Raw genomic sequence first — 27,550 nt, 5'->3', positions numbered from 1 at the left:
TCAGATATCCCAGGCTGGGATGGCGAGGGGCACGCGGGCGCACCCAGGGCCCTCTGGGGACAAGCCAAGGTGTGCCACCCGGCCATTCCGCAGTGGGAGGCGGCCAGGCCGGGGCGCGCCGCTGCTGGGTCCCGACTCGGAGTGCAGGCCTGAGTGGCTGGGCTGCACCCCGACGAGGACCCGCCTGCCCCGGAGCCCGCCGGGCCTCTCCGAGTAAGCCTTGCCATGGCTGCTCCACGGCCGCGGGCAGAGGCGCGCCTGGAAGGCGGCCTGGAAGCCGCGGCGGAAGTTCTCGTTGAAGTAGCCGTAGATGATGGGGTTGGCGCTGCTGTTGAAGAAGGCCAGCCAGTGCGCGAAGGGGAAGGCGTAGACGGTGAGCACGTGCAGCTGCGGCTCGCTGAGCGGCGCGTAGTCGAGCAGCAGCAGCAGGGCCCAGAGCGGCAGCCAGGATAGCGAGAAGACGAGCGCCACCATGACCAGCATGTGCACCACGCGCGCCCTGCGCCGGCACGTCCGCCTGCCCTCGGCGGCAGCCTCCTCGCCCGCGTCCCGGGCCGGGCCCGGGGCCTGCACCAGCTTGCGGGCGATGCGGGCGTACATGACCACGATCAGGCCCAGGGGCGCCAGGTAGATGTGCGAGAAGAGCACGGTGGTGTAGACCCGGCGCATGCGCCGGTCGGGCCACGCCTCCCAGCACGAGTAGAGCGGGTAGGAGCGCTGGTGCGCGTCCACCATGAAGTGGTGCTCCTCGCGGGTCACCGTCAGCGTGATGGCCGAGGGGCACATGATGAGCAGGGCCAGGGCCCAGATGACCGCGATGGTGACCAGGGCCTTCCGCAGGGTCAGTTTCTCGCGGAAAGGGTGCACGATGCAGCGGAACCTGCGGCCGGGCGGGAAAGAGAAGCAGGTGACCCAGGGACCTCCCGTCAAGTCCCCGCTGCCGCCAAAACTCGACACTCATTATCACACCTGTTCATCAGGGGGCCCAGGGCTGCGTCAGAGACCGGCTCAGACCTTCATTAGTTAAGCCGCAAGCAAATTGGCTTCTCACCTGGGAGGGGGTGGAGTCGTTGCGCAACCAGGACACAAACAGGCTGTAGGAGAGAGAGGGGCGAGGGGGCCATCTGCAAGCAGTGTGGGAAAACCGAATCCTGCGTGGGCACTTTTGGGGTACACTGAGAATGCGCATTCTGCCCCTGCGTGGTTCGATGAGATGTAGTAAGGAAATCAATTTTAGCTGGTGAAGGGTCCTCCAGAAAACCTTGGGTGTTGGGGTGGGCAGTGTCAGCCAGCATTCTCTGTCAGCACCCCCACCGCAGTAAGACACCTGTGTCCCCACTTCCTCACTAGAACTTCTCAGCAGCAATTGTTACTGCATCCTTCCTTCCCCAGGAGGTGCAAAAGGTTGTGCATGCTACTTAACAACAGGTTGGCAGTTCAAATACACCCAAGCAAAGATAGGGTGATCTAATCAAGTAAGCAACCCCGCACTTATGCCAACCCCTTGTTCAGCAGAGTAAAATGCTGCCAGGTCCTGTGCCATCCCCACGATCAATTAGGGATCGAATCGTTGTCACCCACAGGGTTTTCTGTAGTTGCTTTTTGAAAGAAGACCACCAGGCAATTCTTCCTAGTCTGTCTTGGTCCTCTGAAAGCTTTCAGCATCATCGTAACACAGAACCCTCCACTGACAGACCAGCGGGAGCCACGCAGGAGGCATCTTGGCCTGGAATCAAACGTAGGTCTTCGGGCATGGAAGTCAAGAATTCTACCACTGAACTACCGGTGCGTCCATCCACATTATAGCCATTGATAAACTTGTGGAGTGAAGTTTTACTCTGACACCCACTCTGGAATGAGCTGGAATTGACTCAATGGCAAGAGGCTGCTTTCACTTTACTGCCGAAGAAAGTGGGTCTCAGAAGTGTCCAACAACTGGCTCAGAGCACACAACTAGCAGGTGTGCAAGAAGCAACCTTGAACCCAGACGTATCTTGATGCACTATGCCGTGTAAACCGTAGTTGTAAACCCTATTTGCACATGTGAATCCTCTAAAGCATCTAAAAATACATCTGTGCCCAGATTGGAGCACCATTTTACGTTGGTTTGTTGGTTTTTAAGTTCCTCGGTGACTCTAAGGGGCAAAGCAGAGTTGAGAACAGCGGACGGAGGAAGCGGGAGAAACCTCGCCCCTAGGATGCGGTGCAAAGGCTAGGTAGCATTCAACTTCAGGTTCTTCACAAGGTCTTTTCACCTTCGTGTCTCCAGGACTTGTTCAATAAGTGTGTGGACGAGTGACCAGAGCAGCAAGTTACTTGAGATCCTCTGAGTCTGTTTCCTCATCTGTACAGGGGCCCAATCACCCTCCCCACTTACATGTTTCTTGAGACATGATGAGTCCCTCACAGTGAGAAAAAGGAGGGATGCTACTTCCTAGAATGCTGTCCCCTAACTGTTGATGGACCAAAAATGGGGACCTTGGTCTAGTCAGGCTGTTTAACAGAGAGAAACCAGACTCAGAGAAGGGGTAAGTCTTAAAAGGTTACTTGGCTAAGGACATAGCTTCCACGAGGAGACGGATGGAGAGCTGACTCCCTGCAGAGTGCTCTTGCTACTTCATGAGACGGTGACTTGCTTCATTAACATGTCCTACCTCTCCACCCTTTCCTCTGTGTGCCGGCCTCTTTTCTCTCTCCCACGGCCTGACTCAAGCCTTGCTAACTCAACCTGTGTGACTTTGACCTACTGGCTTCATAGCATCGTATACGTAACACATTGTGAGAGAACAGGAATTCTTAAGGCATATGTTGTTAGTTGCCATGGAGTCATTTAGAAAATCCAAATATCCAATAACAGGACACTGAATAAATTATGATGCAATATGTGTAATATAAAGTACACTTTTGTGCAGCTGTTAAAATGATGTGGCAAAATTTTATGTACTGTGGTAAAATACTCAAGGTATATTGTTGTTAGGACAGTGCCATTGAGTCAGTCCCAACACATAATAACCCTACGTCAAAAGAACGAAACCCTGCCCGGTTCCATGCTATCCCACCATTGTTACAGCCACTGTGTCAGTTCATCTCACTGAGGGCCTCCCGCTTTTTAATAACCTTCTATTTTACCAAGCATGATATTCTTTTCCAAGGACTGCTCTGTACTGAAAACAGGTCTAAAGTATATGTGTGATAGGTAGGTTTACTATGCCAACCTGGCCAAAAAACACATATGGGAGTAATGAGGTTGAAGTTTTTTTGTTTTTTTTCTCAGATGTTTCTTTCTAATGAATTGACCATTACATTTCCAAGTTCTGAAAAGGCCAACAGACCATAGGAAGACATTTCTTTAGGAGCCTGCTTAAAGCCAACAGCTCCATCAAACTGTCAGCCTTGATTCAGGGCCAAAAGGTTGCAGTTTAAATGGCTTAGCAAACCTCGCCTTTCTGTCTCTTGCTCACTGATGATTGGACCAGTGTAGCTGCCTTAGGACTTCTCCCAGGTTGTCTCCCCAAAATATATGCCAAACTTAGCTGCTTGCTACACATGGCGAATGACTATACACTTGGAGGTCAACAGAAGTAGAACATGGGTTATTCTCCCTAAGAGCTATCAGCCATCTAGAGCAAGCAGACACCACTGTTTATCCCACAACAAGTAGGACCCACTCCCTTCTGATAAGGATTGTTTCCTTGTAGGAGACCCCTGAGAGGTTAAGCCCACCCAACGGTGGCCAAGGTTAGGCTGCCATTATGAATCTAGGATCCCCCAATTTGTCACATGTTTACCTTTAGTCCCTCCCCTTCCTATGTGCACACCCCTAGCTCATCCTCTTCCTGTCATGCTTAGTATGCCTATTGTACTGCCCCTTCCTGTGACCTGTGGTTACCTGTAATCATACCCCCCTAAGTAGTTACAACCCTTGGTTAGCAATAAAGTTGGGCTCTCCTGCTCTCACTCCCGAGCTCTCCCCAAGAGGACCACCAAATGGGGTTGAGGTGAGCATGCTACCATGAATTGTGTCTGACTCCATTACTTCAATCTCTCTTCTATCTCTCATGCTCTCTATGACTTTCCTGTAATCTTTATTTATTATCGCTGTACAATTGCGCCTACCGGACTAGTGATGATTTGTTGGGGTCCCACCTTTCCCCCGCACTGTGTTGCTATAATTTGAGGTTCTTTCAAGACCTGCTTTGCCACACTGCTGGTGTATACATCACTTGAGCTGGGGACTGTCAGACCCTGCCTTCTGGCTGACTGTTGGTCACCTACTCTGCTGTTTGCTGCCTGTGGTCGGACTACCTGTATTGCTCTACAGAAGACTCAGTCTGCTTCCTTGACTGGCACCCAGCAACCTTCGTGAATTGAAGGACTGTCAGTATATTAACTGTCTCTTGGAAGTGAATTGAACTGAGCCCTCTGTACTGCTCTGTGGATTAGTTAGCTGTTCATTTCTTTGTGTTATATATATAAATTCATAAGTGTCCTGGTTTTGTTTCTCTAGAGAACCCTCTCTAACACAATATGAGACAAAGTCTTGCTATCCTCCCTTCTAAACAGCATTCTGATTTGTTTGTTCTTCTGTTAGTCCATGGTATTCTCAGTATTCTCACCAACATCATAATACAAATACATCACAAATAATACAAATATCATAATACAAATACATCACTTCTTCTTAAGTCTTCCTTATTCTCTGTCCAATTTTATAGCATGGACATGAGGCCATTGAAAATGCCCTGGCTTGGGTCAAGCACACCTCACTCTTCAAAGTAATATCATTGATTTTCAATACTCTAAAGAGGTCTTATGCAGCAGATTCACCCAGTGCAATGTATAATTTGATCTCTTGACTGTCATTTCCATGAGCATTGATTGTGGATTCAAGCAAGATAAAATCTTTGACAATGTCAATCTTTTTTCAATTTATCATATTACCTAATAGTCTGATTGTGAAGATTTGGTTTCTTTACATTAAGTTGTAATCTATACTCTGATAATTAGGTTTTATGTCATCCGGGCCAGGATTCTCCCATAATATGATCTAATATAATGTAATCAATTCCATGATGAGATCTTCTGTGAGCAGCCACACAGATGTGGGAAAATAGAGAGGAGTACTACCTCCTTAATATGGGCCCAGCCTTGATACAATTGAAAGGAAATTTCATTGGGGATATGGCCTACTCAATATAAATGGACACTGTGGGGGAACTAGTTCATGCTCATTTTTTGCTGGTTAAGATCCTTGCATCTGGCCCACAGATCCACGGACCTGGAAGCCATCAGTGGCCTGCTATATCGCCTGCTGACATTGGGCTCATCTGCCTCTGCTTTCACCAGTCTCTGGTCTTCCTGCTTCTTAACTCATCTTTCTGCTTCCTGGTTCCTTGGCTCTGGAAGCTATGTGAATGAGGAAAACTCCCCAGTTTGACATCTGACCACACACTGGAGCCAAACAGGATTTAACCACTTCTACAATTGCACAATCCACTTTCTTTATATACAATTCTTTATACATATACATATACACACATATCACTGATTTTGCCTTAATACAATGATATTTGTGAATCCGTATATGCACATATGATATTTATATACATATATACACAGAGATCTATATATAGTATATATACATACATATATATGTGTGTTTATACCCTTCACTAGTTTTGCTTCCTAGAGAACCCAGCCTAAGACACTGTGATAGTTAGGTTTATTGTACCAACTAGGCCTCCTTAGGAACTCGTGAATAGAGTTTAATCAGGTCCCAGCTTGATTGGAGGGCCACTGAGATAAATGCTTTCCAAGGCCAGCCTCCTGGACCAGCTTACTGCGGCTTGAGCTAATCCTTTCCTCTACTGTGTGCTGCACTGCCTGTGGGCCGAGCCAACCCACGGCTCATGTCACCTTGTCATGTGTCGCTAGAGCTTGAGACTCCATCGGGGCCTTCTTCGCTAAGCTCCCACGCTGACTGCTGCTGCCCCACCATGCTGTCTGCTGCCTGCAGCCAACTCTACTTGTCTTGCCTGAGGGCAGATTCTGCTGTTTGCTTCCTTGACCTTGGTCCAGCAGTCCTCGCGAGTTGAAAAACCTTCAGTATTTTAACAGTTCCATGGAAGTGAGTTGAACTGAGCCCTGTATGGCCTAATTAGCTGTTACACTCCTTCTCTACAGAAGCCTTTCCTTATATATATAAAATCCTAAGTGTCCTGGTTTTGTTTCTCCAGAGAACCCTGCCGAACACAGACACATACTGACAGCTGCAGCCCTCCATCTTCATCAGCAATTGCTTCAAATCCTCGTTCCTTTCAGCAAGCAAGGGTGTGTCATTTGCATATCACGGGCTGTTAGTAAGTCTTCTCCCACTTCTGATGGCACATTCCTCTTCATATAGCCTAGCTTCTCAGATTACATGCTCAGAACACAGACAGCGAAAGGACACAGCCTGCAGCACACCGTTCCTGATTGTAAACCACGCAGCATTCCCTTGCCTTGTGCCTGTTGGCCTCTGAGGTTCCACGGGAGCCCAGTGAAGGGTTCTGGAGCTCCACTTCTTCTCAGTGGCGCCCATGGTGTGTTCTGATACACACAGTCAGAGACCTTTGTGCAATCAATAAAACACCATTCTAAGACGGGATCTTCTGTGAGAAGCCATGTGGGTGCGATATGAATCAAGAGGAATGCTGCCTTCTTTTAAAAATTTTTTATTTTTATAATCACTTTATTGGGGGCGCTTCCAACTCTTGTTACAATCCATACATCAATTGTGTCCGACGTATTCGTACATATATTTCATCGTTCTTTTCTAGACATTTAGTTTTCATTGAATCCTGGGGATCAGCTCCTCTTTTTTCCCCCTCCTTCCTCCCCGCCCCGCAGCCCTTGTGGCCCCTTGATAGATGGTAGATTGTTAATTAGTTTCAAATCTCACATCACCCGCCATCTCGCTTCCCCTCTGGTTTCTGTTGTTCTTCCCCCTGGATAGGGTGTGTGGTATGTGCCATTCATTGCAATTGGTGCCCCCCTCCCTCTCTGCCTTGTCCCCACTTCCCCCTACTCTTTTGGTATCTCTATTCCCATTCCTGTTCCTGGGCTCCATGTGTTGTGAGTTTTATCTCTTGCCTATAGCTATGTACATGCTCCCATCTAGTCTAGATTGGGAAGAGGCACTGGGGTCAAGATAGCGGGGGTGGGGGGAGTGGGGGGGGTTGGGTGGGAGGTGGGGGGGAGGGGAAGAGGCCTCAAGGGATCAGAGGTATATTGTTTATGACCCATTAGTGCTCTACTGCACCCTGATTGACTCATCCCCTCCCCGCAACTCCTCTGTGCGGGGATGTTCCATTGTTCATAGATGGGCTTTGGATCTCTGCTCCAACCCCCTCCATTCTCACCAATTCTTTTTTTGTTTGTTTACTGTTTGTTATGAATTTTTGATGCCTGCTACCTGGTACTGATGACACCTCACCTCGTGCTCACACCAGCTGGGGTGCTTCTTCCATGTGGGCTTGTTGCTTCACTGTTGGATGGCTGCTTGTTTAGCTTGAAGCCTTTAAGACCCCAGACACTATCTTTTAATAGGTGGGCACCATCCTCTGTTTTCACCACATCTGCTTATGCACCCATTTTGTCTTTAGTGATCGTGTGTGTGTATGTGTGTGTGGTGGGGTGGGGGTGGGGGGGTCAGCATCACAGAATGCCAGTTTGTTAGAACAAAGTGTTCTTGTATTGAGGAAAGGTATGAGCTGAGGAAGGCCCATCTGCAGCTTCAATGTATTGCCTTATAAATATATGGTCATAGGCCAATGCCACTATTGGCATGGATTAATGTATTTGCATAAGTGCACACCTCTGTTCATCTCCCCATCTGTGTCTTTGCTTCCTGGAGCTTGCCTCTGTCTCCTTTTGCCTCCTCCTGGCCCACCATCACTTTCCCCCTTCTACCTTAGTGTTTCCTCTCCACTAGCTTGGTGTTGCTCTAATACTTACAGGATCTCTACCCTCTCCTAGATGCTGGTTCAACTTCCCTAGTTGTTCCCTTGTCCATAGCGCCATCCGCTCACCACCCCCTTCTCCCCACTTCCTACTTCCCCCTTTACCTTCCAGGGCCATTGGCCCCATTGCCTTCTCCTCTGGCTTCCCTCCCATGTCCAACCCATATAACTAGGCAAACCATCCATGAAGGGCTGCCTTCTTAATCTGGTCACATCCTAATTCAGTTCTCTGCTTTCAGCCAAGATCCTTCTGACATCAACAATACTATCTTTCACAACCTCTTCTAATTTGACTTGAATTTTTGTCATCTCCCTGTCGGATGTACTACTGCAACCATTGTTATCTTTGACAGCATTCTATTTATTTGCATTGGACCATATGCGACAATTCTTGTACTCAGGTTACTTGTCTTTGAAATGCGCATAAACACAGAGCTTTTCCAGCCGGTTGCAGGGGTCGCGCAATTTCCTGGCTTTCAGTGCTTACTCAGTCTGGTGAACCCTTCCGTTGGCATTCTGGCTATTTCTGGTGCTTGTTCTTTCTCTAATGCTTTCAGTGTGGTATGGACTTCCTTCTTCAGGGCAATTGGTTCTTGATCGTATGCTCCCTCTGGAAATGGCTGAAAGCCAGCAAGTTCTTTTTGCTTCAGTGACTCTATATGTTCCTTTTGTCTTCGTGTGATGCTTCCTGCACCGTTTAAAATCTTACCCATGGAAACCTTCAGCATTTGAATTCTGTTTCTTCCCTTATTTCAGCTTGAGCTATGCTGAGCATGTTTTCCCTTTCGGGCTTTCTAATGCCAGGTCTTTGCATAATACTTCACGTTACTTTCTGGAGGTGCCCTTTAAACGACTCTGTTAGGCTCTGCATTGTTTCTTCCCTGTGCTTTCCTTACTTGAAAGCTCAAGAGCAAGTCTCTGAGTCTCTTCTGACATCTAGTTTGGTTTTGCCCTGTGGTTCAGAGGCTGCTGTGGTGAAGTGAAGAAGCTGGGAGGAATGATTTGCCTCTTCTAGCCCCCTGGACTTGCTGACCCTCAAGAAACAAGGACTGCCTCGGGGTCCTCACAGGCCCCAGGAATCTCCCTTAAACCTCTACAGCAGCTGTCTGTCTCCTGGAGGGAGGTGGCACTGTGAGCTGCACTTCCCCAAGATGAGAGGGCAGTCTGCTGGTCAGCCCTTCTATCACTTAAGAGTTCCAGACTCAGTGCCCACCTGCTGACAGAGCTGTCCCAGACTTCCCCCAAACCAGTAGATAGAGAGCAGTTCTTCCAGGGCCTGGGCCCCTTCCCAAGCAGTCAAGATAACCCCGAAGAAAACCTCTCACCTTTCCACAGCGATGGCCACCAGGGTGAAAACAGACGCCGACACGGACATGCCCTGAACCAAGCCGCTCATCTTGCACGTGGCATTGTCAAAGGGCCAGCCTGCAATGCAGAAGCCAGCACACAGTGAGGGAGACGGCCGACCTCCAAAGAGCCAGAGCCCCCCAGGCCACCTAAGCCAGGTCCTCCATGAGGCTGGGGTCTTTCCCCCTTGTCCTGCTAGTTGGACATCTGCCCCCTGAGGGTCCACTTTCAGGAAAGGGATGGGATGCCTTAGCAGCCCCATCCCCACAAACCCCTCTGACGACAGAGCACCCTTCTTTACAGGGGTCAACACGGCCCCCTTCTGATTCCTCTCTGTGAGCCTTAGAACTTTCCAGTTGTCAGCTTTCAGCTTCTAGGTCAAACCCCAAACTAAAGGCATTGCGTTGAGTCAATTCTGACACGTAGCAGCCCTATGGGACAGGTTAAGATCGCCTCATCGGGTTCCCAGATGTGCACATCTTTATGAAAGGAGACTGAGAGGGCCTAGGAGCAATGCTACCTCAGTAACAGCTGGCCTATCTAGTTCCAAGTTCATGATTCCTAAAGGCCGTGCTCCAGTGCGAGGAACAGGCTTCCTAGAGAAACGATCGGTTCCCAGCTGAACCAGGGAAAGGAGGAGATGAGCCTGGATCCATGTGCGGAACTAGAAAGCAAGGAAGTACCCCCCACCCCAAATTATGGCAACAGGTAAAAAGGACACAGGAAGCAACTCGCAAGGGCTCCCAATACCCCAAGCGGGGAAATTTTAAGAAGCGCAATAAATAATGATAGCATTAGAGTATAACTCACAGAAGAGAATTCCAATCACGATTGGAGGAATGCTGTAAACAGAAAATTATCACCGAGGAAGCTCTGCAGTAATAATGGTTGTCAGCAGCAGCCATTAAAGGATGCCAAACAAATGGCAGGCCAAAATGAGGAGGAGGAGGATAGATCCATATTCTCAAAGGAGCTTCTTCAGAGTTGCTTAATAATTACAAAGGGGAAAATCATCAGTAGTGTTAAAGGGAGAAGCTTAGCAGTCTCCGCTTTGACCAAGCGAACAACATCACCATTAATCCACGTAGACACTGTGTGCCTTCTCGAGATCTCTTCTGTGGTATCTTGGCTAAAAAATTCATCAACTCCATCCGCTTATGGGAGATCATCAAGCACTCCTCAGTCACGGAACATTCTCCAAAATAATTGATCAGTACTCTTCAAACATGTCCTTGTGGTAAAAGCAAAGGCCAGGGAACTGTCACAGTGGAGGAAACTACGGAAATGAATAGGGAAATGTACTCTGGATCATGGGTACTGCACTAGACGTTCAGAGGAAAGCTGGTGAAATCCAATCGAGGTCTGCTGATTAGTTGCTACTACTACCTCAGCAATAATGCTCTGGTTTTGATACCTGTAATAGGATTATTTAGGCCTCTAACATTAGAGGAAGCTGGGTAAAGACTGCACAGGAACACACTGCCCTCTTTTGGTGACTTTCCTGTAATTTCCAAAGGAAAAGTAATCATCCGGCATTCTGAGATGCTCACCTTCCCAACACGATCGCTGAAGACAAATGGGTGCATAAGCAAATGTGGTGAAGAAAGCTGATGGTGCCCGGCTATCAAAAGATAGAGCGTCTGGGGTCTTAAAGGCTTGAAGATAAACAAGCGGCCATCTAGCTCAGAAGCAACAAAACCCACATGGAAGAAGCACACCAGCCTGTGTGATCACGAGCGATGGGATCAGGTATCAGGCATCAAAGATGCAGAGCAAAAAATCATAATGTGAATGAGGGGGGGTGCGGAGTGGAGACCCAAAGCCCATCTGTAGACAATTGGACATTCCTTACAGAAGGATCATGGGGAGAAGACGGGCCAGTCAGGGTACAGTGTAGCACCGATGAAACATACAGCTTTCCTCTGGTTCTTTAATGCTTCTTCCCCCCCACCCACTATCATGACCCCAATTCTACTTTACAAATCCGGCTAGACCAGAGCATGTATATGGGTACAGATAAGAGCTGGAAATACAGGGACTACAGGACAGATAGACTCCTCGGGACCAATATTGGGAGTAGCCATACCAGGAGGGGAAGGGGAAGGTGGGGGGAAAAGGGAGAGCCGATCACAATGACCTACCTATAACCTCCTCCCAAGGGGGTGGACAACAGACAAGGAGGTAAAGGGAGACGTTGGACAGTGCAAGACATGACAAAAGAATAATAATTTATAAATTACCAAGGGTTTATGAGGGAGGGAGAGGGAGGGGGAAAAATGAGGGCTCAAGTAGAAAGAAAGTGTTTGGAAAATGATGATGGCAACATATGTACCCATGTGCTTGACACAATGGATGGATGGATGGATGGATGGATGGATGGATTGTGATAAGGGTTGTATGAGCCCCCAATAAAATGATATTTTTAATTACATGAAACACACTTTAAATAAACATAGTTATCGCAAACAATTCTATTGGGAGCAAGCTAATGCTCCATCAAAAAGAGATTGGTTAAATAAATTATAGTACACCCATACAATGGAATCTGAAGCACAAGAGAATGGGGAGCTCTTTTCTTGATTGCTAGAGTAAACGCCATGATCCGGGTTTAAGTGATGGGCGGAGGAAGCGCGGGTGAAGGACGAACGGACAGCTCAGAAAGCCAGTGTTTCCATAATGTGCTTGCACTTGGATAGGACATTTTGGGAAAGAGACACCAGAAACTTGCCCTGTGGGTGTGTCACGGAGAAGAGCCCGAGCGGAGATGACATGAGTGTCCTGTTTGACTTCTTTCTCGAAGGAAGTTTTTTTTTGTTTATTAACTTTGGGCAGTTTCAGCCTCTTGAGCCTGTGAATGGTTTACCTGTTCAAACATCCTTAAAATACAGAAATGCGAAAAGGACAGAGAATTAGACATTGCCATAGCCCTGTTTAGTGGTGTGTCTGTGGGTGCGCACGCGGGTTGGGTTGGAGAAGGATGTTCCGTTTATATTTAGCAGAATGAAGCTGGGATTCAACAATGGGAAGAGGTTCCACTAGGCAGAGCCAGTCCAGCTGAGGGGACGCTGACTCTGCCCCAAGTCCACGTCCTGGGTCCTGGAATCCACGGAAACACAGGCCACAGTACCCACTCCACCCACCCCCGCCCGCCGCGTTCCGAGTCAGGTAAATCCACCTGAGTCACACAAATAAGCAGACGTCCTTGTTTCATCAGACAAGAGAGAAACAGCAGCAGGCCAGCTATCCCTGATGTCTAGTCCCAAGGCCCTTCGCTAATAGCAGGACAAACCCTTGTTGGAAAAGGTAAACATTAATGGAAGTGGTAAGAAACTAGGAGGAAATACTCCGGTCTCTTCCTTGCTAGTCCTACATGCAAGCCTACATTGTCGTCTCCTGCTGAAGCTCATGACCACACGCAGACGGCCAGCTCCTGGACCCTGAGCTGCTGGGCCCTCTCAGCTCACAGCCTGCAGGCGTGGGCCTCTAGGGGTCTCCATAGCCCTGGAAACCAGTCCCTCCCACCCGGAGTCTCAGGCTCTGAGGAGCGCTGGTGCTGGACCATGAAAGGAAAGTCACAGGGAGAGAGCCTGCCGGCAAAGCGGGGTTGCTCTGACATCTCTAGGTTGCACTGGCAGGTACTTAGACGTCAGGCGGTCTGATGCTGCTTGAACCTCTGTTAGTTAATCCATCGGAAGAGGCTGGTCCTTCGCTGCGTGGACAATCACGTGACTGAGCTACAGAGCAGGCTTCTTGTTTCCTTTGCTTTGAAATCACCTTATCGGGGGGCTCTTACAGCTCTTATCACAATCCACGCCTACATCCATTGTGTGAAGCACATTTGTACATATGTAGCCGTCATCATTTTCAACTCATGTTCTTTCTACTTGAGCCCGTGGTATCAGCTCATTCCCCTCTCCCCCACCCTCCTTCCCTCTTGAACCCTTGATAATTTATAATTTTTTTTCATGTCTTACACTGACCGCTGTCTTCCTTCAGTCATTTTTCTGTTGTCATCCCCCTGGGAGGGGGTTATATGTAGATCATTGTGATCAGTTCCCCCTTTCTCCTCCCACCTTCCCTTTCTCCTCCTGGTATCGCTACTCTCATTATTGGTCCTGAGGGGTTTATCTGTCCTGTTTTCCCTGTTTCCAGCTTTTATCGGTACCCATATACATGCTCTGGCCTATCCAAATTTGTAAGGTAGAATTGGGGTCATGATAGTGGGGAGGGGAGAAGCATTAAAGAACTGGAGGAAAGTTGTATGTTTCATCGGTGCTGTACTGCACCCTGACTGGCTTGTCTCTTCACTGTGACCCTTCTATGAGAGAATGGCCAATTGTCTACAGATGGGCTTTGGGCCTCCACTCCGCACTCTCCCATTGATATGATTTTTTTGTTGTTGTTTTGGGTCTTAGATGCCTGATACCTAATCCCATTGACACCTTATGATCACACAGGCTGGTATGCTTCTTCCGTGTTGGCTTTGTTGCTTCTGAGCTAGATGGCTGCTTGTTTATCTTCAAGTGTTTAAGACCACAGACACTATACCTTTTGATAGCCGGGCACCATCAGCTTTCTTCACCACACTTGCTTATGCACCCATTTTATCTTCAGTGATCGTGTCAGGGAAGGGAGCATTACAGAATGCCGGGTTGTTAGAACAAAGCGTTCTTGCATTGAGGGAGGACTTGAGTAGAGGTCCAATGCCCGTATACTGCAAGGCAGGCCATTTGTTGAACAGGTCAAATGGTAGACATTAAAGTCCTTGTCCAGAGGAAATCTGTATGCCCCCACCCCACTCTTCCCACTGGTTCTAGTTCTGTGTGTGGAAACGCCATTCAGGGGTGAGGCTGAATGATGCAGAGGTTAGGGGCACACACGTGAAAATGTGGGCCTCAGCACATATCAGCAATGCTTTCAGTCTTCCAAGCCCCCATTTCTCGTTCTGTCTGAGGGAACGGGAAGGCAGACGCACCATCCCCTCCCCACACTCACCCGTGATGAGGTTGTCCACAAGGGTGGTAGGCATGCAGAAGATGCCCACCAGCAGGTCGCTGACAGCCAGGTTGAGGATGAACATGTTGGTGACGGTGCGCATGTGCCGATTCTTGAGCACGGTGAAGCAAACCAGGCCGTTGCCCACCATGCAGAGGAGGAAGATGAGCACGTAGGCCCCGATGAACATGGCTGCCACCGGCAAAGAATGCTGGTAGTAGGGGGACGTGAGGTTGGCGGCTGGGGTGCCTTCAGGACTGCTTCCATTCGGATTCCCCGTCCAGCTGTCGTTGAGAGCTTCAGGAGGCTCCCCTAGGACTGAAGGAACAATGCGTCAGAGTACCAGACAGGACCGGGACTAGCTTCCCACCACTGGTGACATCCCGTTATGGCCCAAATCTGACTGTTCCTCACTCCCCTGAGGCCTGACTCCCCCAAGCCCAAAGGCAACAGGAAGCACTGATTCAAAACGTTCACCGCATCGGATCCCTTGTCTTAGTTACCCAGCGCGGCCAAAACACCACCAGTGGCTGGATTGACCAACAAGTTTATTCTCAGACCGTGTGGGATGCTCGCAGTCCAAATTCAAGGCACCGGCTCGAGGGGAGGCTTCTTTTTCTGGTGACTCTGAGGGGAGGTGTTTGTCTTCTCTGTGTCGGAGGGCCAAATGTCCCTGGGTTCTCTCCACCGTGTTAGCATCCATCTTCTCAGAGCAGGGACCCTGGATCCAAAGGATGCACTTGGCCCGTTGAGTCCTTGTTCTTAGCGGTATTGGGTCCTTCCATCTTTGTTTACTTCTCTCTCCCTGTGTCTCTTCTAAGCTAAAAGATGACGCAGGCCACATCCCAGGAAAGTTCCGTAACCTCCAAGCCCCTTATGACAAATTGGCTGAGCATTCAGACCACATTGTGTGTGTGTGTTGGGGGGGGGGGGGTTGCATCAATGCTTAACTGCCAAATTATAACATTACATAACTGCCCAACCACTAAAGATCATGGTCCAGGCAAGTTGACACATTTCGGGTGGGCACATTAAATTCATGGCCTCATCCGATTCTTCATATCACACCTCCAACCCCATCTTGTCTGTTCCTCAAGGTGGTTTACTTTCAATTTGCGTTGCTGTCCCCCTCCAGTCCCATTACTTCTCAGCCCTGCTGTGTGCCCCAAAGGCTCCCCGCAAAGGCCCGCTCCGTCCAAGTTCCCTTGCCCTCTGTTGCCTTGGCTGGGTTTAGTCCACTGAAGCACTGAAGGGGATCGATGGGAAGTCAGAGTATTTATTTCCCGCCTCTCTCGCTGCCTGGCCTGGGTTGTGCAATGGCTACTGTTCTCTGTGCTCACAGCTGCCACGGTAGCTCTTGACCTATTAGCAAAACAGCTTCCTCTTCTGGCTCCCACAGGCTTACAGGTGCTAAGGGCTCCTGGGTTGCTAAGCTTGGGGTGTTTCGCCACTTCTCCCTGATTCCCCTTAGCCTTCGCTTCATTTTTATAAAGTCCCTCCATTAAGCTTTCATCAGGTTAAACCCCTTCTGATGACACCGCCTGCTTTCCTCTGGACGCCGCCTCCTATCCACTCAAAAGCTTTGGTGCCCCTTCCTCATTGTCTCCCCCCGACGACCCGAGCCGGGGAAGGCAAGAAGGCAGTAGAAAAGAGACGAAGAGAGGAGAATCTGGACCAGGGCTAAGAAGCAGACCCACCCAACCCAAACATTCCCCCGAGTCCATTCTGGTTCATAGTGATCATACAGGGCAGAGTAGAACTCCCCATGGGGTCTCCCAGGTGGGAAGTCGTCGCGGAAGCAGACAGCCACATGTGGCTCCTAAAGGAGCAGGGGTGCGCATGAAGTTCACCCGGAGATCGACAGAAGGCGAGGCGAACACCCATGCCCACTCCTTCCCTTCTGGGTGATCAGCGGCTTCACTTGCCCTGCGTTTCACAAAGCCTTCCCACACTTACCCGACACCCACGTGTCAGTTTGTTGTACATGGTGGCTTCCGTGCTGCTGTATTCTTGGAAGCGATGCGACCCGTAATTCAACACCATCAAGGTCACCCGTGGCGGGCGGTTCTAGACTGGATGTCAGGGGAAGCCAGCCCCTAACACATCATTACGAGTCCGGTAGGCGCAATTGTACAGCGATAATAAGTAAGGATTATAGTGAAGTTGTAGAGAGCATGAGAGATAGAAGTATTGAGATATAGAAATAAATGGAGTCAGACACGATTCATGGTAGCATGCTCACCTCAGCCCCACTTGGTGGTTCACGTGGAGGGAGAGAGAGATTTTAATGCTAGCCCAGACTTTTATCTTCTCTGGGGACATGCAAGCCCCCTAATTACAGGTGAGTACATACGTCACAGGAAGAGGTTGTGCTATAGGTAATACAGTGATGAGAGGGGGTGGTCTAGGGACATACACGCAATAGGAAGAGGAGGGATTGGGGGTATACATGTGACAAGATGGGCGAATCCTAGGTACAGGATGGCAGCCTAACCTTGGATGCCACAGATCGCTTGGCCTGTTCCCTGGCTCAACTGATAGACCATTAATCCATTGTCCCCAGCAGCAAGGAGCAGGCCCACCCCTGTGGTGTGGGGAGACCGCAGTCTGGCAGCGACTGCCTTCAGGGAAGATGCCTGTGAGCATCTGACCTCCCCCCACAACTGGGTAGAGCACCTAGTCACCTACTTCTGAAAAGTAGACACTGAAACACTTGTCTGATGCAGTGTTTGAAGGGTTCTCCCGGCTTGAAGACGCAACACACACAGTGGCTACACCCATGCACGCGCACTCACACTCGCACGAGACTGGGCAAGGTTTCCTTCCATGACATATGAGGTCACCATGAGTGGCGCTGACCTGATGGGAACTCACAGGAGCAACAGCCTCCGTCCCTTCGGTCATCCACCCTGCCCAGCCACCCCATGAAGCACCCTGGGTCATGACCAGCCCCATTTGAAGTGGGAGACCCGGGATCAGACAGCGACCCCGTGACGTGCCCAAGGTCACACAGTGAGCGCACGGTGAGCTGGTGTTGCTCTGTGAGCAGTCTAGGAGGCTCTGCACCAGCCCCGAACGCTGGTGTGTGTCTCCCTGCCACAGTGGGAAGGGAGCAGCTCAGTGTCCAACCCCAGCTCTTCTGGGACATCATTAGATGTGGTGACTCACCATGTTGTCGCATACACTCTCCACATGCCATCCCCTGGGGCACATTGCAGCCCGTTCCTGGGGATGAGCCGTCTCTGGGGAGTCTTCTGCTGCATCCGAGCTTAGCCACTGGCCTAGAGGCCCAGTGGAGATAGGGGACGTGGAGGCTAGACAGACCTTGGGGAGATCTGGCCCTCCGAGGTCTGCAGGGACCAACAGGAGCAGCCGGGCTCTCTGGTGGGAGCGGAGCCATGGAAATCCTGTGTATTGTGTGTCGGTCATAAGAGGAGATAACAGTCCTTTTCTCAGACCCTCCAGGGTCTTCCAAATGCACGCAAACCCTGTTCCTAAATTGCTTTATGATTGTTTTAAAAATGACTAATTCAACATTTTCATGTGTACATTTCAGCGATATTGAATGCTGCGAAACTATCACCACTGTTTCCAACATCTGCATGTTAACATAGGAAATGCCAAACATACACACCAGAGGATAGTGACCATTTTAAAATCATTGGTAAGGCAGAGCAGGATGAAACAAGATTTGGGGTTCGATCACCGACTTCTACATACCAAACCATCCGTAAGGTGAGTAGCCTGGCGACCCGGGTGGCCTTAGGATCACTCGTACGGTTGTGAGGGACGGAAGGTCCTACCTGACCTCGCTGACACGTCTGCTGGCCTCTCCTCCTCTAGGAGGCTAGACTGGGCTCTGCACAGCAGGGTGGGCTTAGGGTCCCGAGAGAGCAAGAGAGAAACTACTCAACCCCTAGAACGGAGGCTCTGGGATTTGCCCCACATTTGTGCGGAACACCCCTGCCTGAAGAAAACCATAATAATATCTACTCGGATTGAAGCAGGTGGATAACTAGCTCCCAAGTCTTGAGAGGAGGAACACCAACATGGCAAAAGAGGTGCGGACCCAGAAAGCAAGACTTATTAACGTCCTTTATTACAGCAATCTGCCTCACACTCGCCTTTCCTGTGCGGATGTGCCTATTATGTCTTTTTTTGTTTTTCAAGTCCCCTTCTTCCCCACAATTCGTTTGCCATGTACCACGTACCGACTGCCATTGGTGCAGCTCCACTCGTGGCGGCCCCACGTGTGCAAGTGTGGAAGTGTGCTCCGTAACGTTCCAACGGCCTTTCTTCCCAGGCACGTTTCCAGTTCTCCTCACCTAGCAACTCCATTTGTTATGTGAACTCGGTCTTTTGTGTCTAATTTCCCACAGACAGGTGTCTGTCTGTGATGTCATTTTTATTTCCTGTCACTGGTGGCAGGAGCCTAGAGGCTACATTCAGATTGGACCTGGGGACAAGGCTGCTTCGTCTGTAATGCTATTTTCTTCCTGTATTTGACCGCAGTGACTAATGGTCTCTCTTTTCTTGATGCTGAACTTCCTCAGGGGGAGGGGTGGTCAGGTAGAATCAAATGGATTCCTCTGTTCAAAAATATTAGCTTTTTGGCCTAGTATTTCCAGCTGTTACTGATGGTCACTGTACTAAAAAGAACTTGTTGACATTTAACCATTTCAAGAGGTAGAATATGAGCAAGAACCAATGGTGCTTAAGGAAGAAGTTCAAACTGTACTGAAAGCATTAGCCCCAAACAAGGCTCCGGGGGTTTATGGAATAGCAATAGAAATGTTTCAACAAGCTGATGAAACCCTGGAAACACTCACTCATCTCTGCCAGGAAATTTGGAAGGCAGCCACTCGGTCAACTGACTGGAAGAGATCCTTATTTGTACCCAGTCCAGAGAAAGATGACACAACAGAATGCCCAAATTATAAAACAAAATCATTGATATCACAGGCAAGTACATTTTTGCTGAAGATCATCCAACGACGGTTGCAGCCATACATTGACAGGGAGCTGCCAGAGGTTCAGGCTGGATTCAGCAGAGGATGTAGAACAAGGGCTATCATTGCTGAATTCAGTTGGATCTTGGCTGCAAGCAGAGACTACCAGAAAGATGCTTACTTGTGTTTCATGGGCTACGTCAAGGCGTTGGGCTGTGTGGATCATAGAAAGCCAAAGCTAGCTTTGAGAAGAACGGGAATTCCATAGCACTGCATTGTGCTCCTGCGGAAACTGTACAGGGATTGAGAGGCAGTTGTATCAACAGAACAAGGGAAGCCTGCACGTTTTAAAATCAGGAAAGGTGTGCATCAGGGTTGTATCCACTCACCATACTTATTCAAACTGTATGCTGAACAAACAACCAGAAAGGCTGGCTTCCATGAAGAAGATGTGATGTCAGAATTGGAGGAAGACCTAGTCACAGCCTTCGACACCACCTTGCTTGCTGAAAGTGAGGAGAACTCAAAGCACTTCCTGGTGAGGAGCAAGGACTGCGGCCTTGACTATGGCGATAACTCAAGGGAAAGCCACCCCAATCCTCACAATGAGCCCAACAGGCCCCATCAGGAGAAACAGAGCAGAGGGTGAAGTTTCGAGGATTTTGCTTTACTTGGATCCACAATCAATGCTCATGGAAGTGGCAGGCAAGAGATCAAACGATGCGTTGCCTTTGGATCAATCTGCTGCACAAGACCTCTTGAGAGGATTGAAAAGCAAAGATGTTACTTTAAGGACTAAGGTGTGCCTGGCCCAAGCCATTGAGCTTTCAATTGCCTCACACTCGTGTGCAAGTTGGAAATTGAGTAAGTGTGGTAATTTGGTTTATTGTGCCAACTAGGCCTACAGAGGAACATGTGGGAGGAGTTTAGTCAGGTTGCAGCTTGATGGGAGGGCGACTGAGATAAAGACTTCACTGCCGGCATCCTGTCCTGGTGATCGGACCAGCACTCTGCTGCCTGAACTACTCCTTTGCCTCGACTGTGTGCTGCGCTACCGTGGGCCGAGCCAACCTGTGGATCATGTTGCCTTACTGTGCATGCATCGCTTGTGGTTCCATCAAGACCTGCTTTACCACGCTTCTTGAGGATCCTACAGGACTGCTTCTCTATGCTCATCTCCACTGGCTTCTACTCTGCCTCAACTTCTCATCTGCCTGCTGTTGCTGCCCCATGCTACATGCCTACTTCCATGACCTTGGACCAGCAGCCCTTGGACGTGAAGGACTTTCAGTATATTAACTGTTCCACATAAATGAGTTGAACTAAGCCCTCTGTACGGCTGTGTGGACCAATTAGCTATTATATTCCTACTTGATATATATATTCTAAAATCATAAGTGTCCTGGTTTTGTTTCTATAGAGAATCCTGCCCAACACAATAAGGAAGACCGCAGAGGAATAGATGCATTTGCTTTATGATGCTGCCGGAGATATTGAAAGTACCATGGACTGCTAAAAGGACAAATAAGTCTGCTTTCGAAGAAGGATGTCCAGAGTACTCCTTAACGGCAAAAATGGTGAGACCTCGTCTCACATACTTTGGACTTGCTGTCAGGAGAGACAGTCCCAGAGAAGGACATCATGCTCTGTGAAGAAGAGGGACAGCGAAAAAGAGGAAGGTTCTTAATGAGATGGACCGACACAGTGGCTGCAACCAAGGGCTCAAGCCTAGGAACAGCTGTGCGGCAGCGTCAGACCAGGCAGCCTTTCATTCTGCTGTGCACAGGGTGGCTACGGGTCAGAACTGACTCAATGGCACCTAACACAGCATCCTGTTTATTTTCTTCAATCAGCCAATATTTGTTCTTTGCTATTGTTGTCTTTTTCCCACTCTTCAAAGGCAACTTCCAGAGAGCAGGGTCTTCCCGATGTGGTCATGTGTGCCAGCATCATTTCAGTATCGCACAAAGCAAGTGGTTCCATGGGCAGTTGTAATAAGCCTGTGTAATAAGCCTGTGTAAGACTTAGTAAGCCTGTGTAAGACTTTCCAAGGGCAAAGCCACAAAGACACCTGGAAAGGAGCGCCAGTAGAGCAGAGGGGACCAGCTGGATCTTGATGTCACTGACAATAGCTAGCATAAAGCAAACCCTTAAAAAAAATTTTTTTTTAGATAAGATCCTTTCTAGCCTCTTCGAAAAAGCTCCCCATGGCAGACATCACTTATTAGCATGTCTGTTGGGAGACTCCCCAGGTGGCCCTCTGCTGAGCTCAAGATCATCTCTGGATCCATCCCCAGGATGGGAAAATTCTGTGGGTGAAGATGAGGAGGACCTGCCAGGTCACCCCACGTTGGTCAGATTTCCCACACTATCCCTTCACTTTGCCATCCCAGAAACTGCTAGGTGAGCTCATCTTTCCTGGGAAGTGTCTGGGGGGATGACATTGACCATCCTTAGACCATCGGCAGAGTGTGGGCATCGGTCTCTATACCTGGGCTAGCTTCCAGCACAGGAGGCAGGCACTTTCTCCAGAGGGAAACGCATCCTCCTTTTCCTGGCATCTCCCCTGGGCCAGAGGTAGGGCAGGGTGGAGGCATGCAGGTCTATTGCTCGACCTGGGCTCCATTCCAACAGCCACGGAGGCCTCATTAACACCCGGACAGGTCCTTTCTGGGAATCTGCCCTCGTGAATACATCCTGTGAAAATGTCATCCGCTGGACCCAATTAAGTCATTCCCCCACTGGGGGGACATTCTAGGACGTCTCAGAAGGGAATCTTGGTTGCCTCTGGGAAATGCTTCAGTTGTCCAGTCCTGGGCCACAGGATGTCCAGAGCTGACCCGAAGATGGAGATGCAGCGGCTCTCCTCGGATGATGGTCCATGACCAGCAGCATCAGCACCACTTAAGAATCTGCTAGGGTTGTATGTTCTCCGGCCTCACTCCTCATCCACGACATCATATACCTTGAAAGTGACCCAGTCATTGGTTATGGTTTTTCTTTTGCGTCCATTTCTCTCTTCTTAAAAAAAAACTCATGGTGCAAATATATCCACCCAAACACAGGCCAATTCAACAATTTTTGTGTAACTCGGTGGCAGTGGTAATATTTACGTCATACAAGCGCACGCTCTATCTTTTCCTTGTTAGTCTATCACCATTGACATACACTCTATGCCCCGAAGCAAAAACCACTTCTCTTCTCCCCCCACGCTCCGATCTGTTTGACCGTTTTGTCTAAGTGAGATCAGCAGGTGGTTACTGTCCTTTTGAGACCGACTTAGTGTGTGAACACATCCTCCAGGTGATGCTGCTGTCCACACTTGTGTGAGAACCGCTGGACTAGAGGATGTGGTCGAAGAATGGCAATATTGGATCCCCACAGACTGGGAGGCCCCGGGCCTCCCTTCTACCTGCCTGTCTCTCCCGCGCTGGGGCATCTCCGCTTGGCCTTCTGTAAAATGGAAACAGTCATTTTCTGACTATGAACTCGGTCATAACCACAGGCTTCCTGTGCTCAGGGCCTAACCCGTAGTGACGTCATGTCGTAAAACCATGTGAAACTGCTCACTAGAGATGATTAAGCATAAGGATTTCCACTGGATATGTGGATCTTGCACCTTCAAACTAAACTCCTGGCTCAGTTTTAATTGAAATGGGTGGCTTCAAGCCTACATTAAAATTTCATTCTGAATTAAACGGAAACCTTCACCCCTACAAATGCGAAGAAACAATTCAGTCTTTCTCTCAAAGCTTAACTGCTGGAGCAACAGAGAGCAAGAGTCAGGATTCGGGGTGAGCCAGTGCTGACCAAAGACGTCTGCTAAGAACGTCGACTCTGCCTTGCTTCCGTACGTTCTCAAACCCAGAGCCAAACGCATTGCCTTCAAGTTGCTCTCATGCCAGATCCCAGCGACTCTATAGGACAGGGTGGACTGCCCTCTGAGACTGTAACTCTTAGGGGGAGGAGAAAGCCCCATCCTTCTCCCTCAGAAGCGGCCGGTGGTTTAAAACTGCTGGCGTTGCAGTTAGCAGCCCAACACGTAACCACTACACCATCCGTGTTCCTTCCAGCGCGTCCTCAGAGGGTAGGAAATAGGATTAAAATTGATCATGTAAAAATGAAACCTGTAACTGTCATAATTCCAAAACCAAGATGAATTCAATGTCAGGGAATCAAGTCGTAACTAAGTCAATGATCATACTTATTGGGTAATCCCCCACCGGCCACAGTTCCTGTCTGGAAATCAGATTCTCTCACTGGTAAAATTCAGATCAGTTCATGTGAACAGAAGAGAGGAGGTCGTGAAGATTCGTGGGGTAATCAACGTGCGGCCAGAGTTGAGCATAACAGAACCCTAAGGTAGCTTAGTCGCAGCAGTACTGCCAGGATTGAGCGACACAGGAGGTATAATGCTTCTGTCTGAAAGATGTGGGGAAAGAAAATCGCCAGAGAATGTCATTAGCACCAGATCCACCTGGACGGGTTTGTTTCCCCCACCTCCCCAAATTAGCTGATAACATCATCACTGTCGCCACCTGCCAGTTCATGCTGGTAGCACATGGCAGCTCAGCCTCAGCTTAGACCTGTGGGTTCAGCCCAGTGGGCACCCACTTCCCGAGAGTCTCTGGAGGAACACGGACCTGAACTGAGGGGCACTGGGACTCCCTGAAGAATGAAGCACGGGGCGGGGGCGGGGGGGGGGCTGCAAAGAGCACAAAGCACCCAGAGGCACAAATGGCCCATCAACACGGGAGGTGGAAAGTTCAACTTCACCCAAGAAATGTAACCAGAATAAAGGGGCATTGGGGGGGGGCAGTAAACGGGAGAGATGTCAAGGAGTCCACGTAGAAAAAGAGTGTTTGGAAACTGATTGTGGTAGCCAGCGGTCAGCGTGACGATTACTGCAGGGGGAGTGCCATCCACTGAGCCATCGCTAGGTGGCTCTCTCCATCAGCGCTGAGCGAATACATCAACAGGAAGCTGCCAGAAATTCAAGGCAGATTCAGAAGTGGATGGGCTAGGAGAGACATCATAGGCGTGATATCAGATGGATCTTGGTCGAAAGGAGAAAATGCCCAAAAGATGTTTACCTGTGTTGCATTGACTATGCAGAAACACCCAACCGTGTGGACCATAACAAACTGTGGGGAATATTTTGAAGAACACGTAACTGCTCATGCAGAACCTCTGTCTACAGACCCAGAGGCAGTTCTTCCAACAGAACAAAGGGACACTACAATCAGAAAGATGTGTGTCCGGGTTGTAGTGTTTCACCTTACACATTCGATCTGTATGCTGAGCAGATACTCCGAGAGACTGGACTGGATGAAGAAGAAACAGCGCCTGTGACATGCAGACGGTACAGCCTACTGATGAAGGTCAAAGACTGCCACCTTCAGTGTGGACCGGACGGCGACTAAAGAAAACAAAGCTCATAAGTGGACAGATAAGCAATATTATGAAATATGGAGAAAGGATGGAAGTTGTCAAGAAGTCCATTCTACTAGGATGTACAGTCAACACCCATAGAGGCAGCAGTCAGGAAACCAAATAATATATTGCATTAGGCAAGTCTGCTGCAAAAGACTACTTAAAAAAATCAAAGAGGTCACTTTAAGGACCAACGTGGCCCTGCCCCAAGCCATGGTGTCTCCAGTTGCCTTGTATGCCTGTGAAAGCGCGACAGTGAGTAAGGAACCTCAAAGAAGAAGCGATGTCTTTGAACTACGGTGCTGGGAAAGTATGTGGCCAGAAGACCAAATATGCATGACTTAGATGAAGTACAGCCAGAATGTTCATTAGACTGAGGCTGGGGAGACTCCATGTCACGTATGACGGACATGCCGTCAAGAGGGACCATCCCCGGAGCACACCATGCTTGGTAAAGAGGGGCAGCAGAAGAGAGGAAGACCTTCCATAAGAAGGATTGACAGGGTGGCTGCAGCGGTGGCCTCACCATGGCGACGAGGGTGCGGGCCCATGCACTGTGTCACTTTGTTGTATACAGGGCCACCCTGAGTTGGCCTGACTCAATGGCCCCTACCAGCAGCATCAGAGTCCTAATGAGGAAGGGCTTTTTCAGACCCAGTAATTCACTTCTAGGGACTTGTCCCAAGGAAAAGAACCCATGATCTAGGGGTGGAGGCAAAGCACCCACCAGGAGCTGTGCTGGTTACAAGATAGGATGTACATGCATTATAAATCCATATTGTGTTTATAGGGTGTGTGTGTGTGTGTGTGTGTGAACTGTAGTAAGAAGGAACAATAAAAGGCCAACGAGCCATAAGCAGGATCCAGACCCTGTTAATAGTTAAGTATTTTATAACAGCTACTACTATAGGAAGTAGGCCACCACCCCCCCTAAAGAAACGTGCTTTCGATGGGGGCAGGCCTGTGGCCTGAGTAAGGGGTTGCAATCCATCCCAGTCTTACACCTGCTTGGCCGCTCAGCCTGGAGTTGATTATGTTCAGTCACCTCACGGAGTGTACCTAGACCTCAATTGCCAAACCACTGAGAATCCGGGCCCAGCCAAGTTGACCCCAAACTCAACTGTCAGAAGTGGTCTTGACACAAGTGGCTTGTTTATTGCCTAGTATAAAGGAGCCTGCGCCCCCCCACCCTGTTCAGCCAGTCTCCACTAGAGGTAGTACTGTCTTCCCGGTCTCAATGGTAACTCAGTGATTTACAACTCAGTGTAAAGAAGGCCCCAATCCTCACAACTGCACCAGCAGGTAACATCACGGTAAATGGTCAAAAGGTTGGAGCTGTTAGAGGTTCAGTCTTGCCGGGATCCATAATCAATGGTCATGGAAGCAAGCAGCAGTTAAGAGATGTGACACACAGCAGTGGGTAAGGCTGCAGCACAAAGCCCCTTTAAAGTGCTGAAAAGCAAAGATGTTACTTTGAGGACTAAGGTATGTTTGACTCAAGCCATGGTATTTTCTTTTTTAAAGATCTGAACAGAAAGAGTAATTTTATTGAAGGAGATACTTTGGAAAATAATTCCAAAGGGCCCTTAGCTAGTCCCAGCAGAATATAGAGCTGAAACTTACCTTCTGCGGACATCCCCTTACAGAGGGTCACAAGGAAGAGAAGAGCCAGTCAGGGTGCAGTGTAGCACCGATGAAACATACAACTTTCCTCTAGTTCTTTAATGCTTCCCTCCCTCCCCCACTATCATGACCTTACAAATCTGGCTGGACCAGAGGATGTTCTCTGGAACAGATCAGAGCCAGAAACACAGGGAATCAAGGACAGATAAACCCTTCAGGACTAATAATGAGAGTAGAGATACCAGGAGGGGAAGGGGAAGAAAAAGGGGTGGGAAAGGGGAACCTATCACAAGGATCAACTTATAACCCCTCCCTGGGGGACAGAAACAGAAAAATGGGTGAAGGGAGACACCGGACAGTGTAAGACATATTTATAAAAAAATAATTGATAAATTATCAGGATTTTGGGAGGGAGGGAGGGGAAAAATGAGGAGCTGATACCACAGTCTCTGCTTCATTTTCTTGCTGACAAGACACATGGAGCTACGCTAGAGTCCTGAAACTGGAGGAGCCATGTGGAGACCTATGCCAGTGCTGAGAAGCTTCCACTGCCACTGGATCCACAAGACTTTCCACCCACTGGCCTGTGATCTTCCTGCATTCGACGTGTTGCAAGTCTGAAGAGGAATTTATACATTGGTATTGGACATATGGGTTAATATCAGACTTATGGAATTGATCTGGACTGGGCTGGGCTGTTTTCTCAATATTCAATTCCTCTTTGATATAAAACTCTCTCTTACACATAAAAAAAAATGAGGAGCTGATACCAAGGGCTCAAGTAGAAAGAAACGTTTTGAGAATGATGATGGCCACAAAATGTACAAATGTGCTTGACAATTGAAGTATGTGTGGATTGTGATGAGTTGTATAAGCCCTCAATAAAATGATTTATTAAAAAAAGAAATGAATCAACTGTGTCTAATACATCCCATGCAGTAGTTGTCTTTTGAAGAGTTTGCAAAAATGAAACTCATCTTTAAAGTCACTATCATTAACATACCTCACGTAAACCAGTCACTGTGAACAGTTTGCAACGTCTTTAGATTCATCAAGCTGAATGCTAAATATTGGCAGTGGAGCAGATTTAATTTCCTGGATTATCTGATCAAGCAGCAGGCATGTCATCTATTCATCTGTGGACAGTGTCAGTAGGTAAGAAAATTATACTCAATTTCATAACAAATTAATCTCCGATCATAA

At 48.9% G+C, this 27,550-nt stretch overlaps 1 protein-coding gene and 1 non-coding gene across 2 annotated transcripts; both read right to left on the bottom strand.

Moving 5' to 3' along the window:
- Positions 1 to 26,360, bottom strand: NPFFR1 (neuropeptide FF receptor 1). Its single transcript, XM_075533428.1, has 4 exons — positions 26,348 to 26,360; positions 14,343 to 14,660; positions 9,326 to 9,425; positions 1 to 880 (listed from the first exon to the last, which is right to left on the bottom strand). The coding sequence occupies exons 1-4, from the start codon at positions 26,358 to 26,360 to the stop codon at positions 1 to 3; spliced, it is 1,311 nt and encodes a 436-aa protein (XP_075389543.1).
- Positions 3,273 to 3,408, bottom strand: LOC142430083 (small nucleolar RNA SNORA2/SNORA34 family). Its single transcript, XR_012780558.1, has one exon. It is a non-coding gene; the product is annotated as a small nucleolar RNA SNORA2/SNORA34 family (small nucleolar RNA).
- Positions 26,361 to 27,550: the final 1,190 nt, after the last annotated feature.

This window comes from Tenrec ecaudatus, chromosome 16, assembly GCF_050624435.1.
Source record: "Tenrec ecaudatus isolate mTenEca1 chromosome 16, mTenEca1.hap1, whole genome shotgun sequence".
In the NCBI taxonomy this organism is placed as follows: Eukaryota; Metazoa; Chordata; class Mammalia; order Afrosoricida; family Tenrecidae; genus Tenrec; species Tenrec ecaudatus.
This window is presented reverse-complemented; position numbering and strand designations above follow the sequence as displayed.

Coding starts and splice junctions, on each gene's coding strand:
- NPFFR1 (XM_075533428.1), bottom strand. Junction 9,426..14,342: donor TGTGGACAACCTCATCACGG/GTGAGTGTGGGG, acceptor TCTGCATTGCAG/GCTGGCCCTTTGACAATGCC. Junction 881..9,325: donor GTGGCCATCGCTGTGGAAAG/GTGAGAGGTTTT, acceptor GCCCGGCCGCAG/GTTCCGCTGCATCGTGCACC.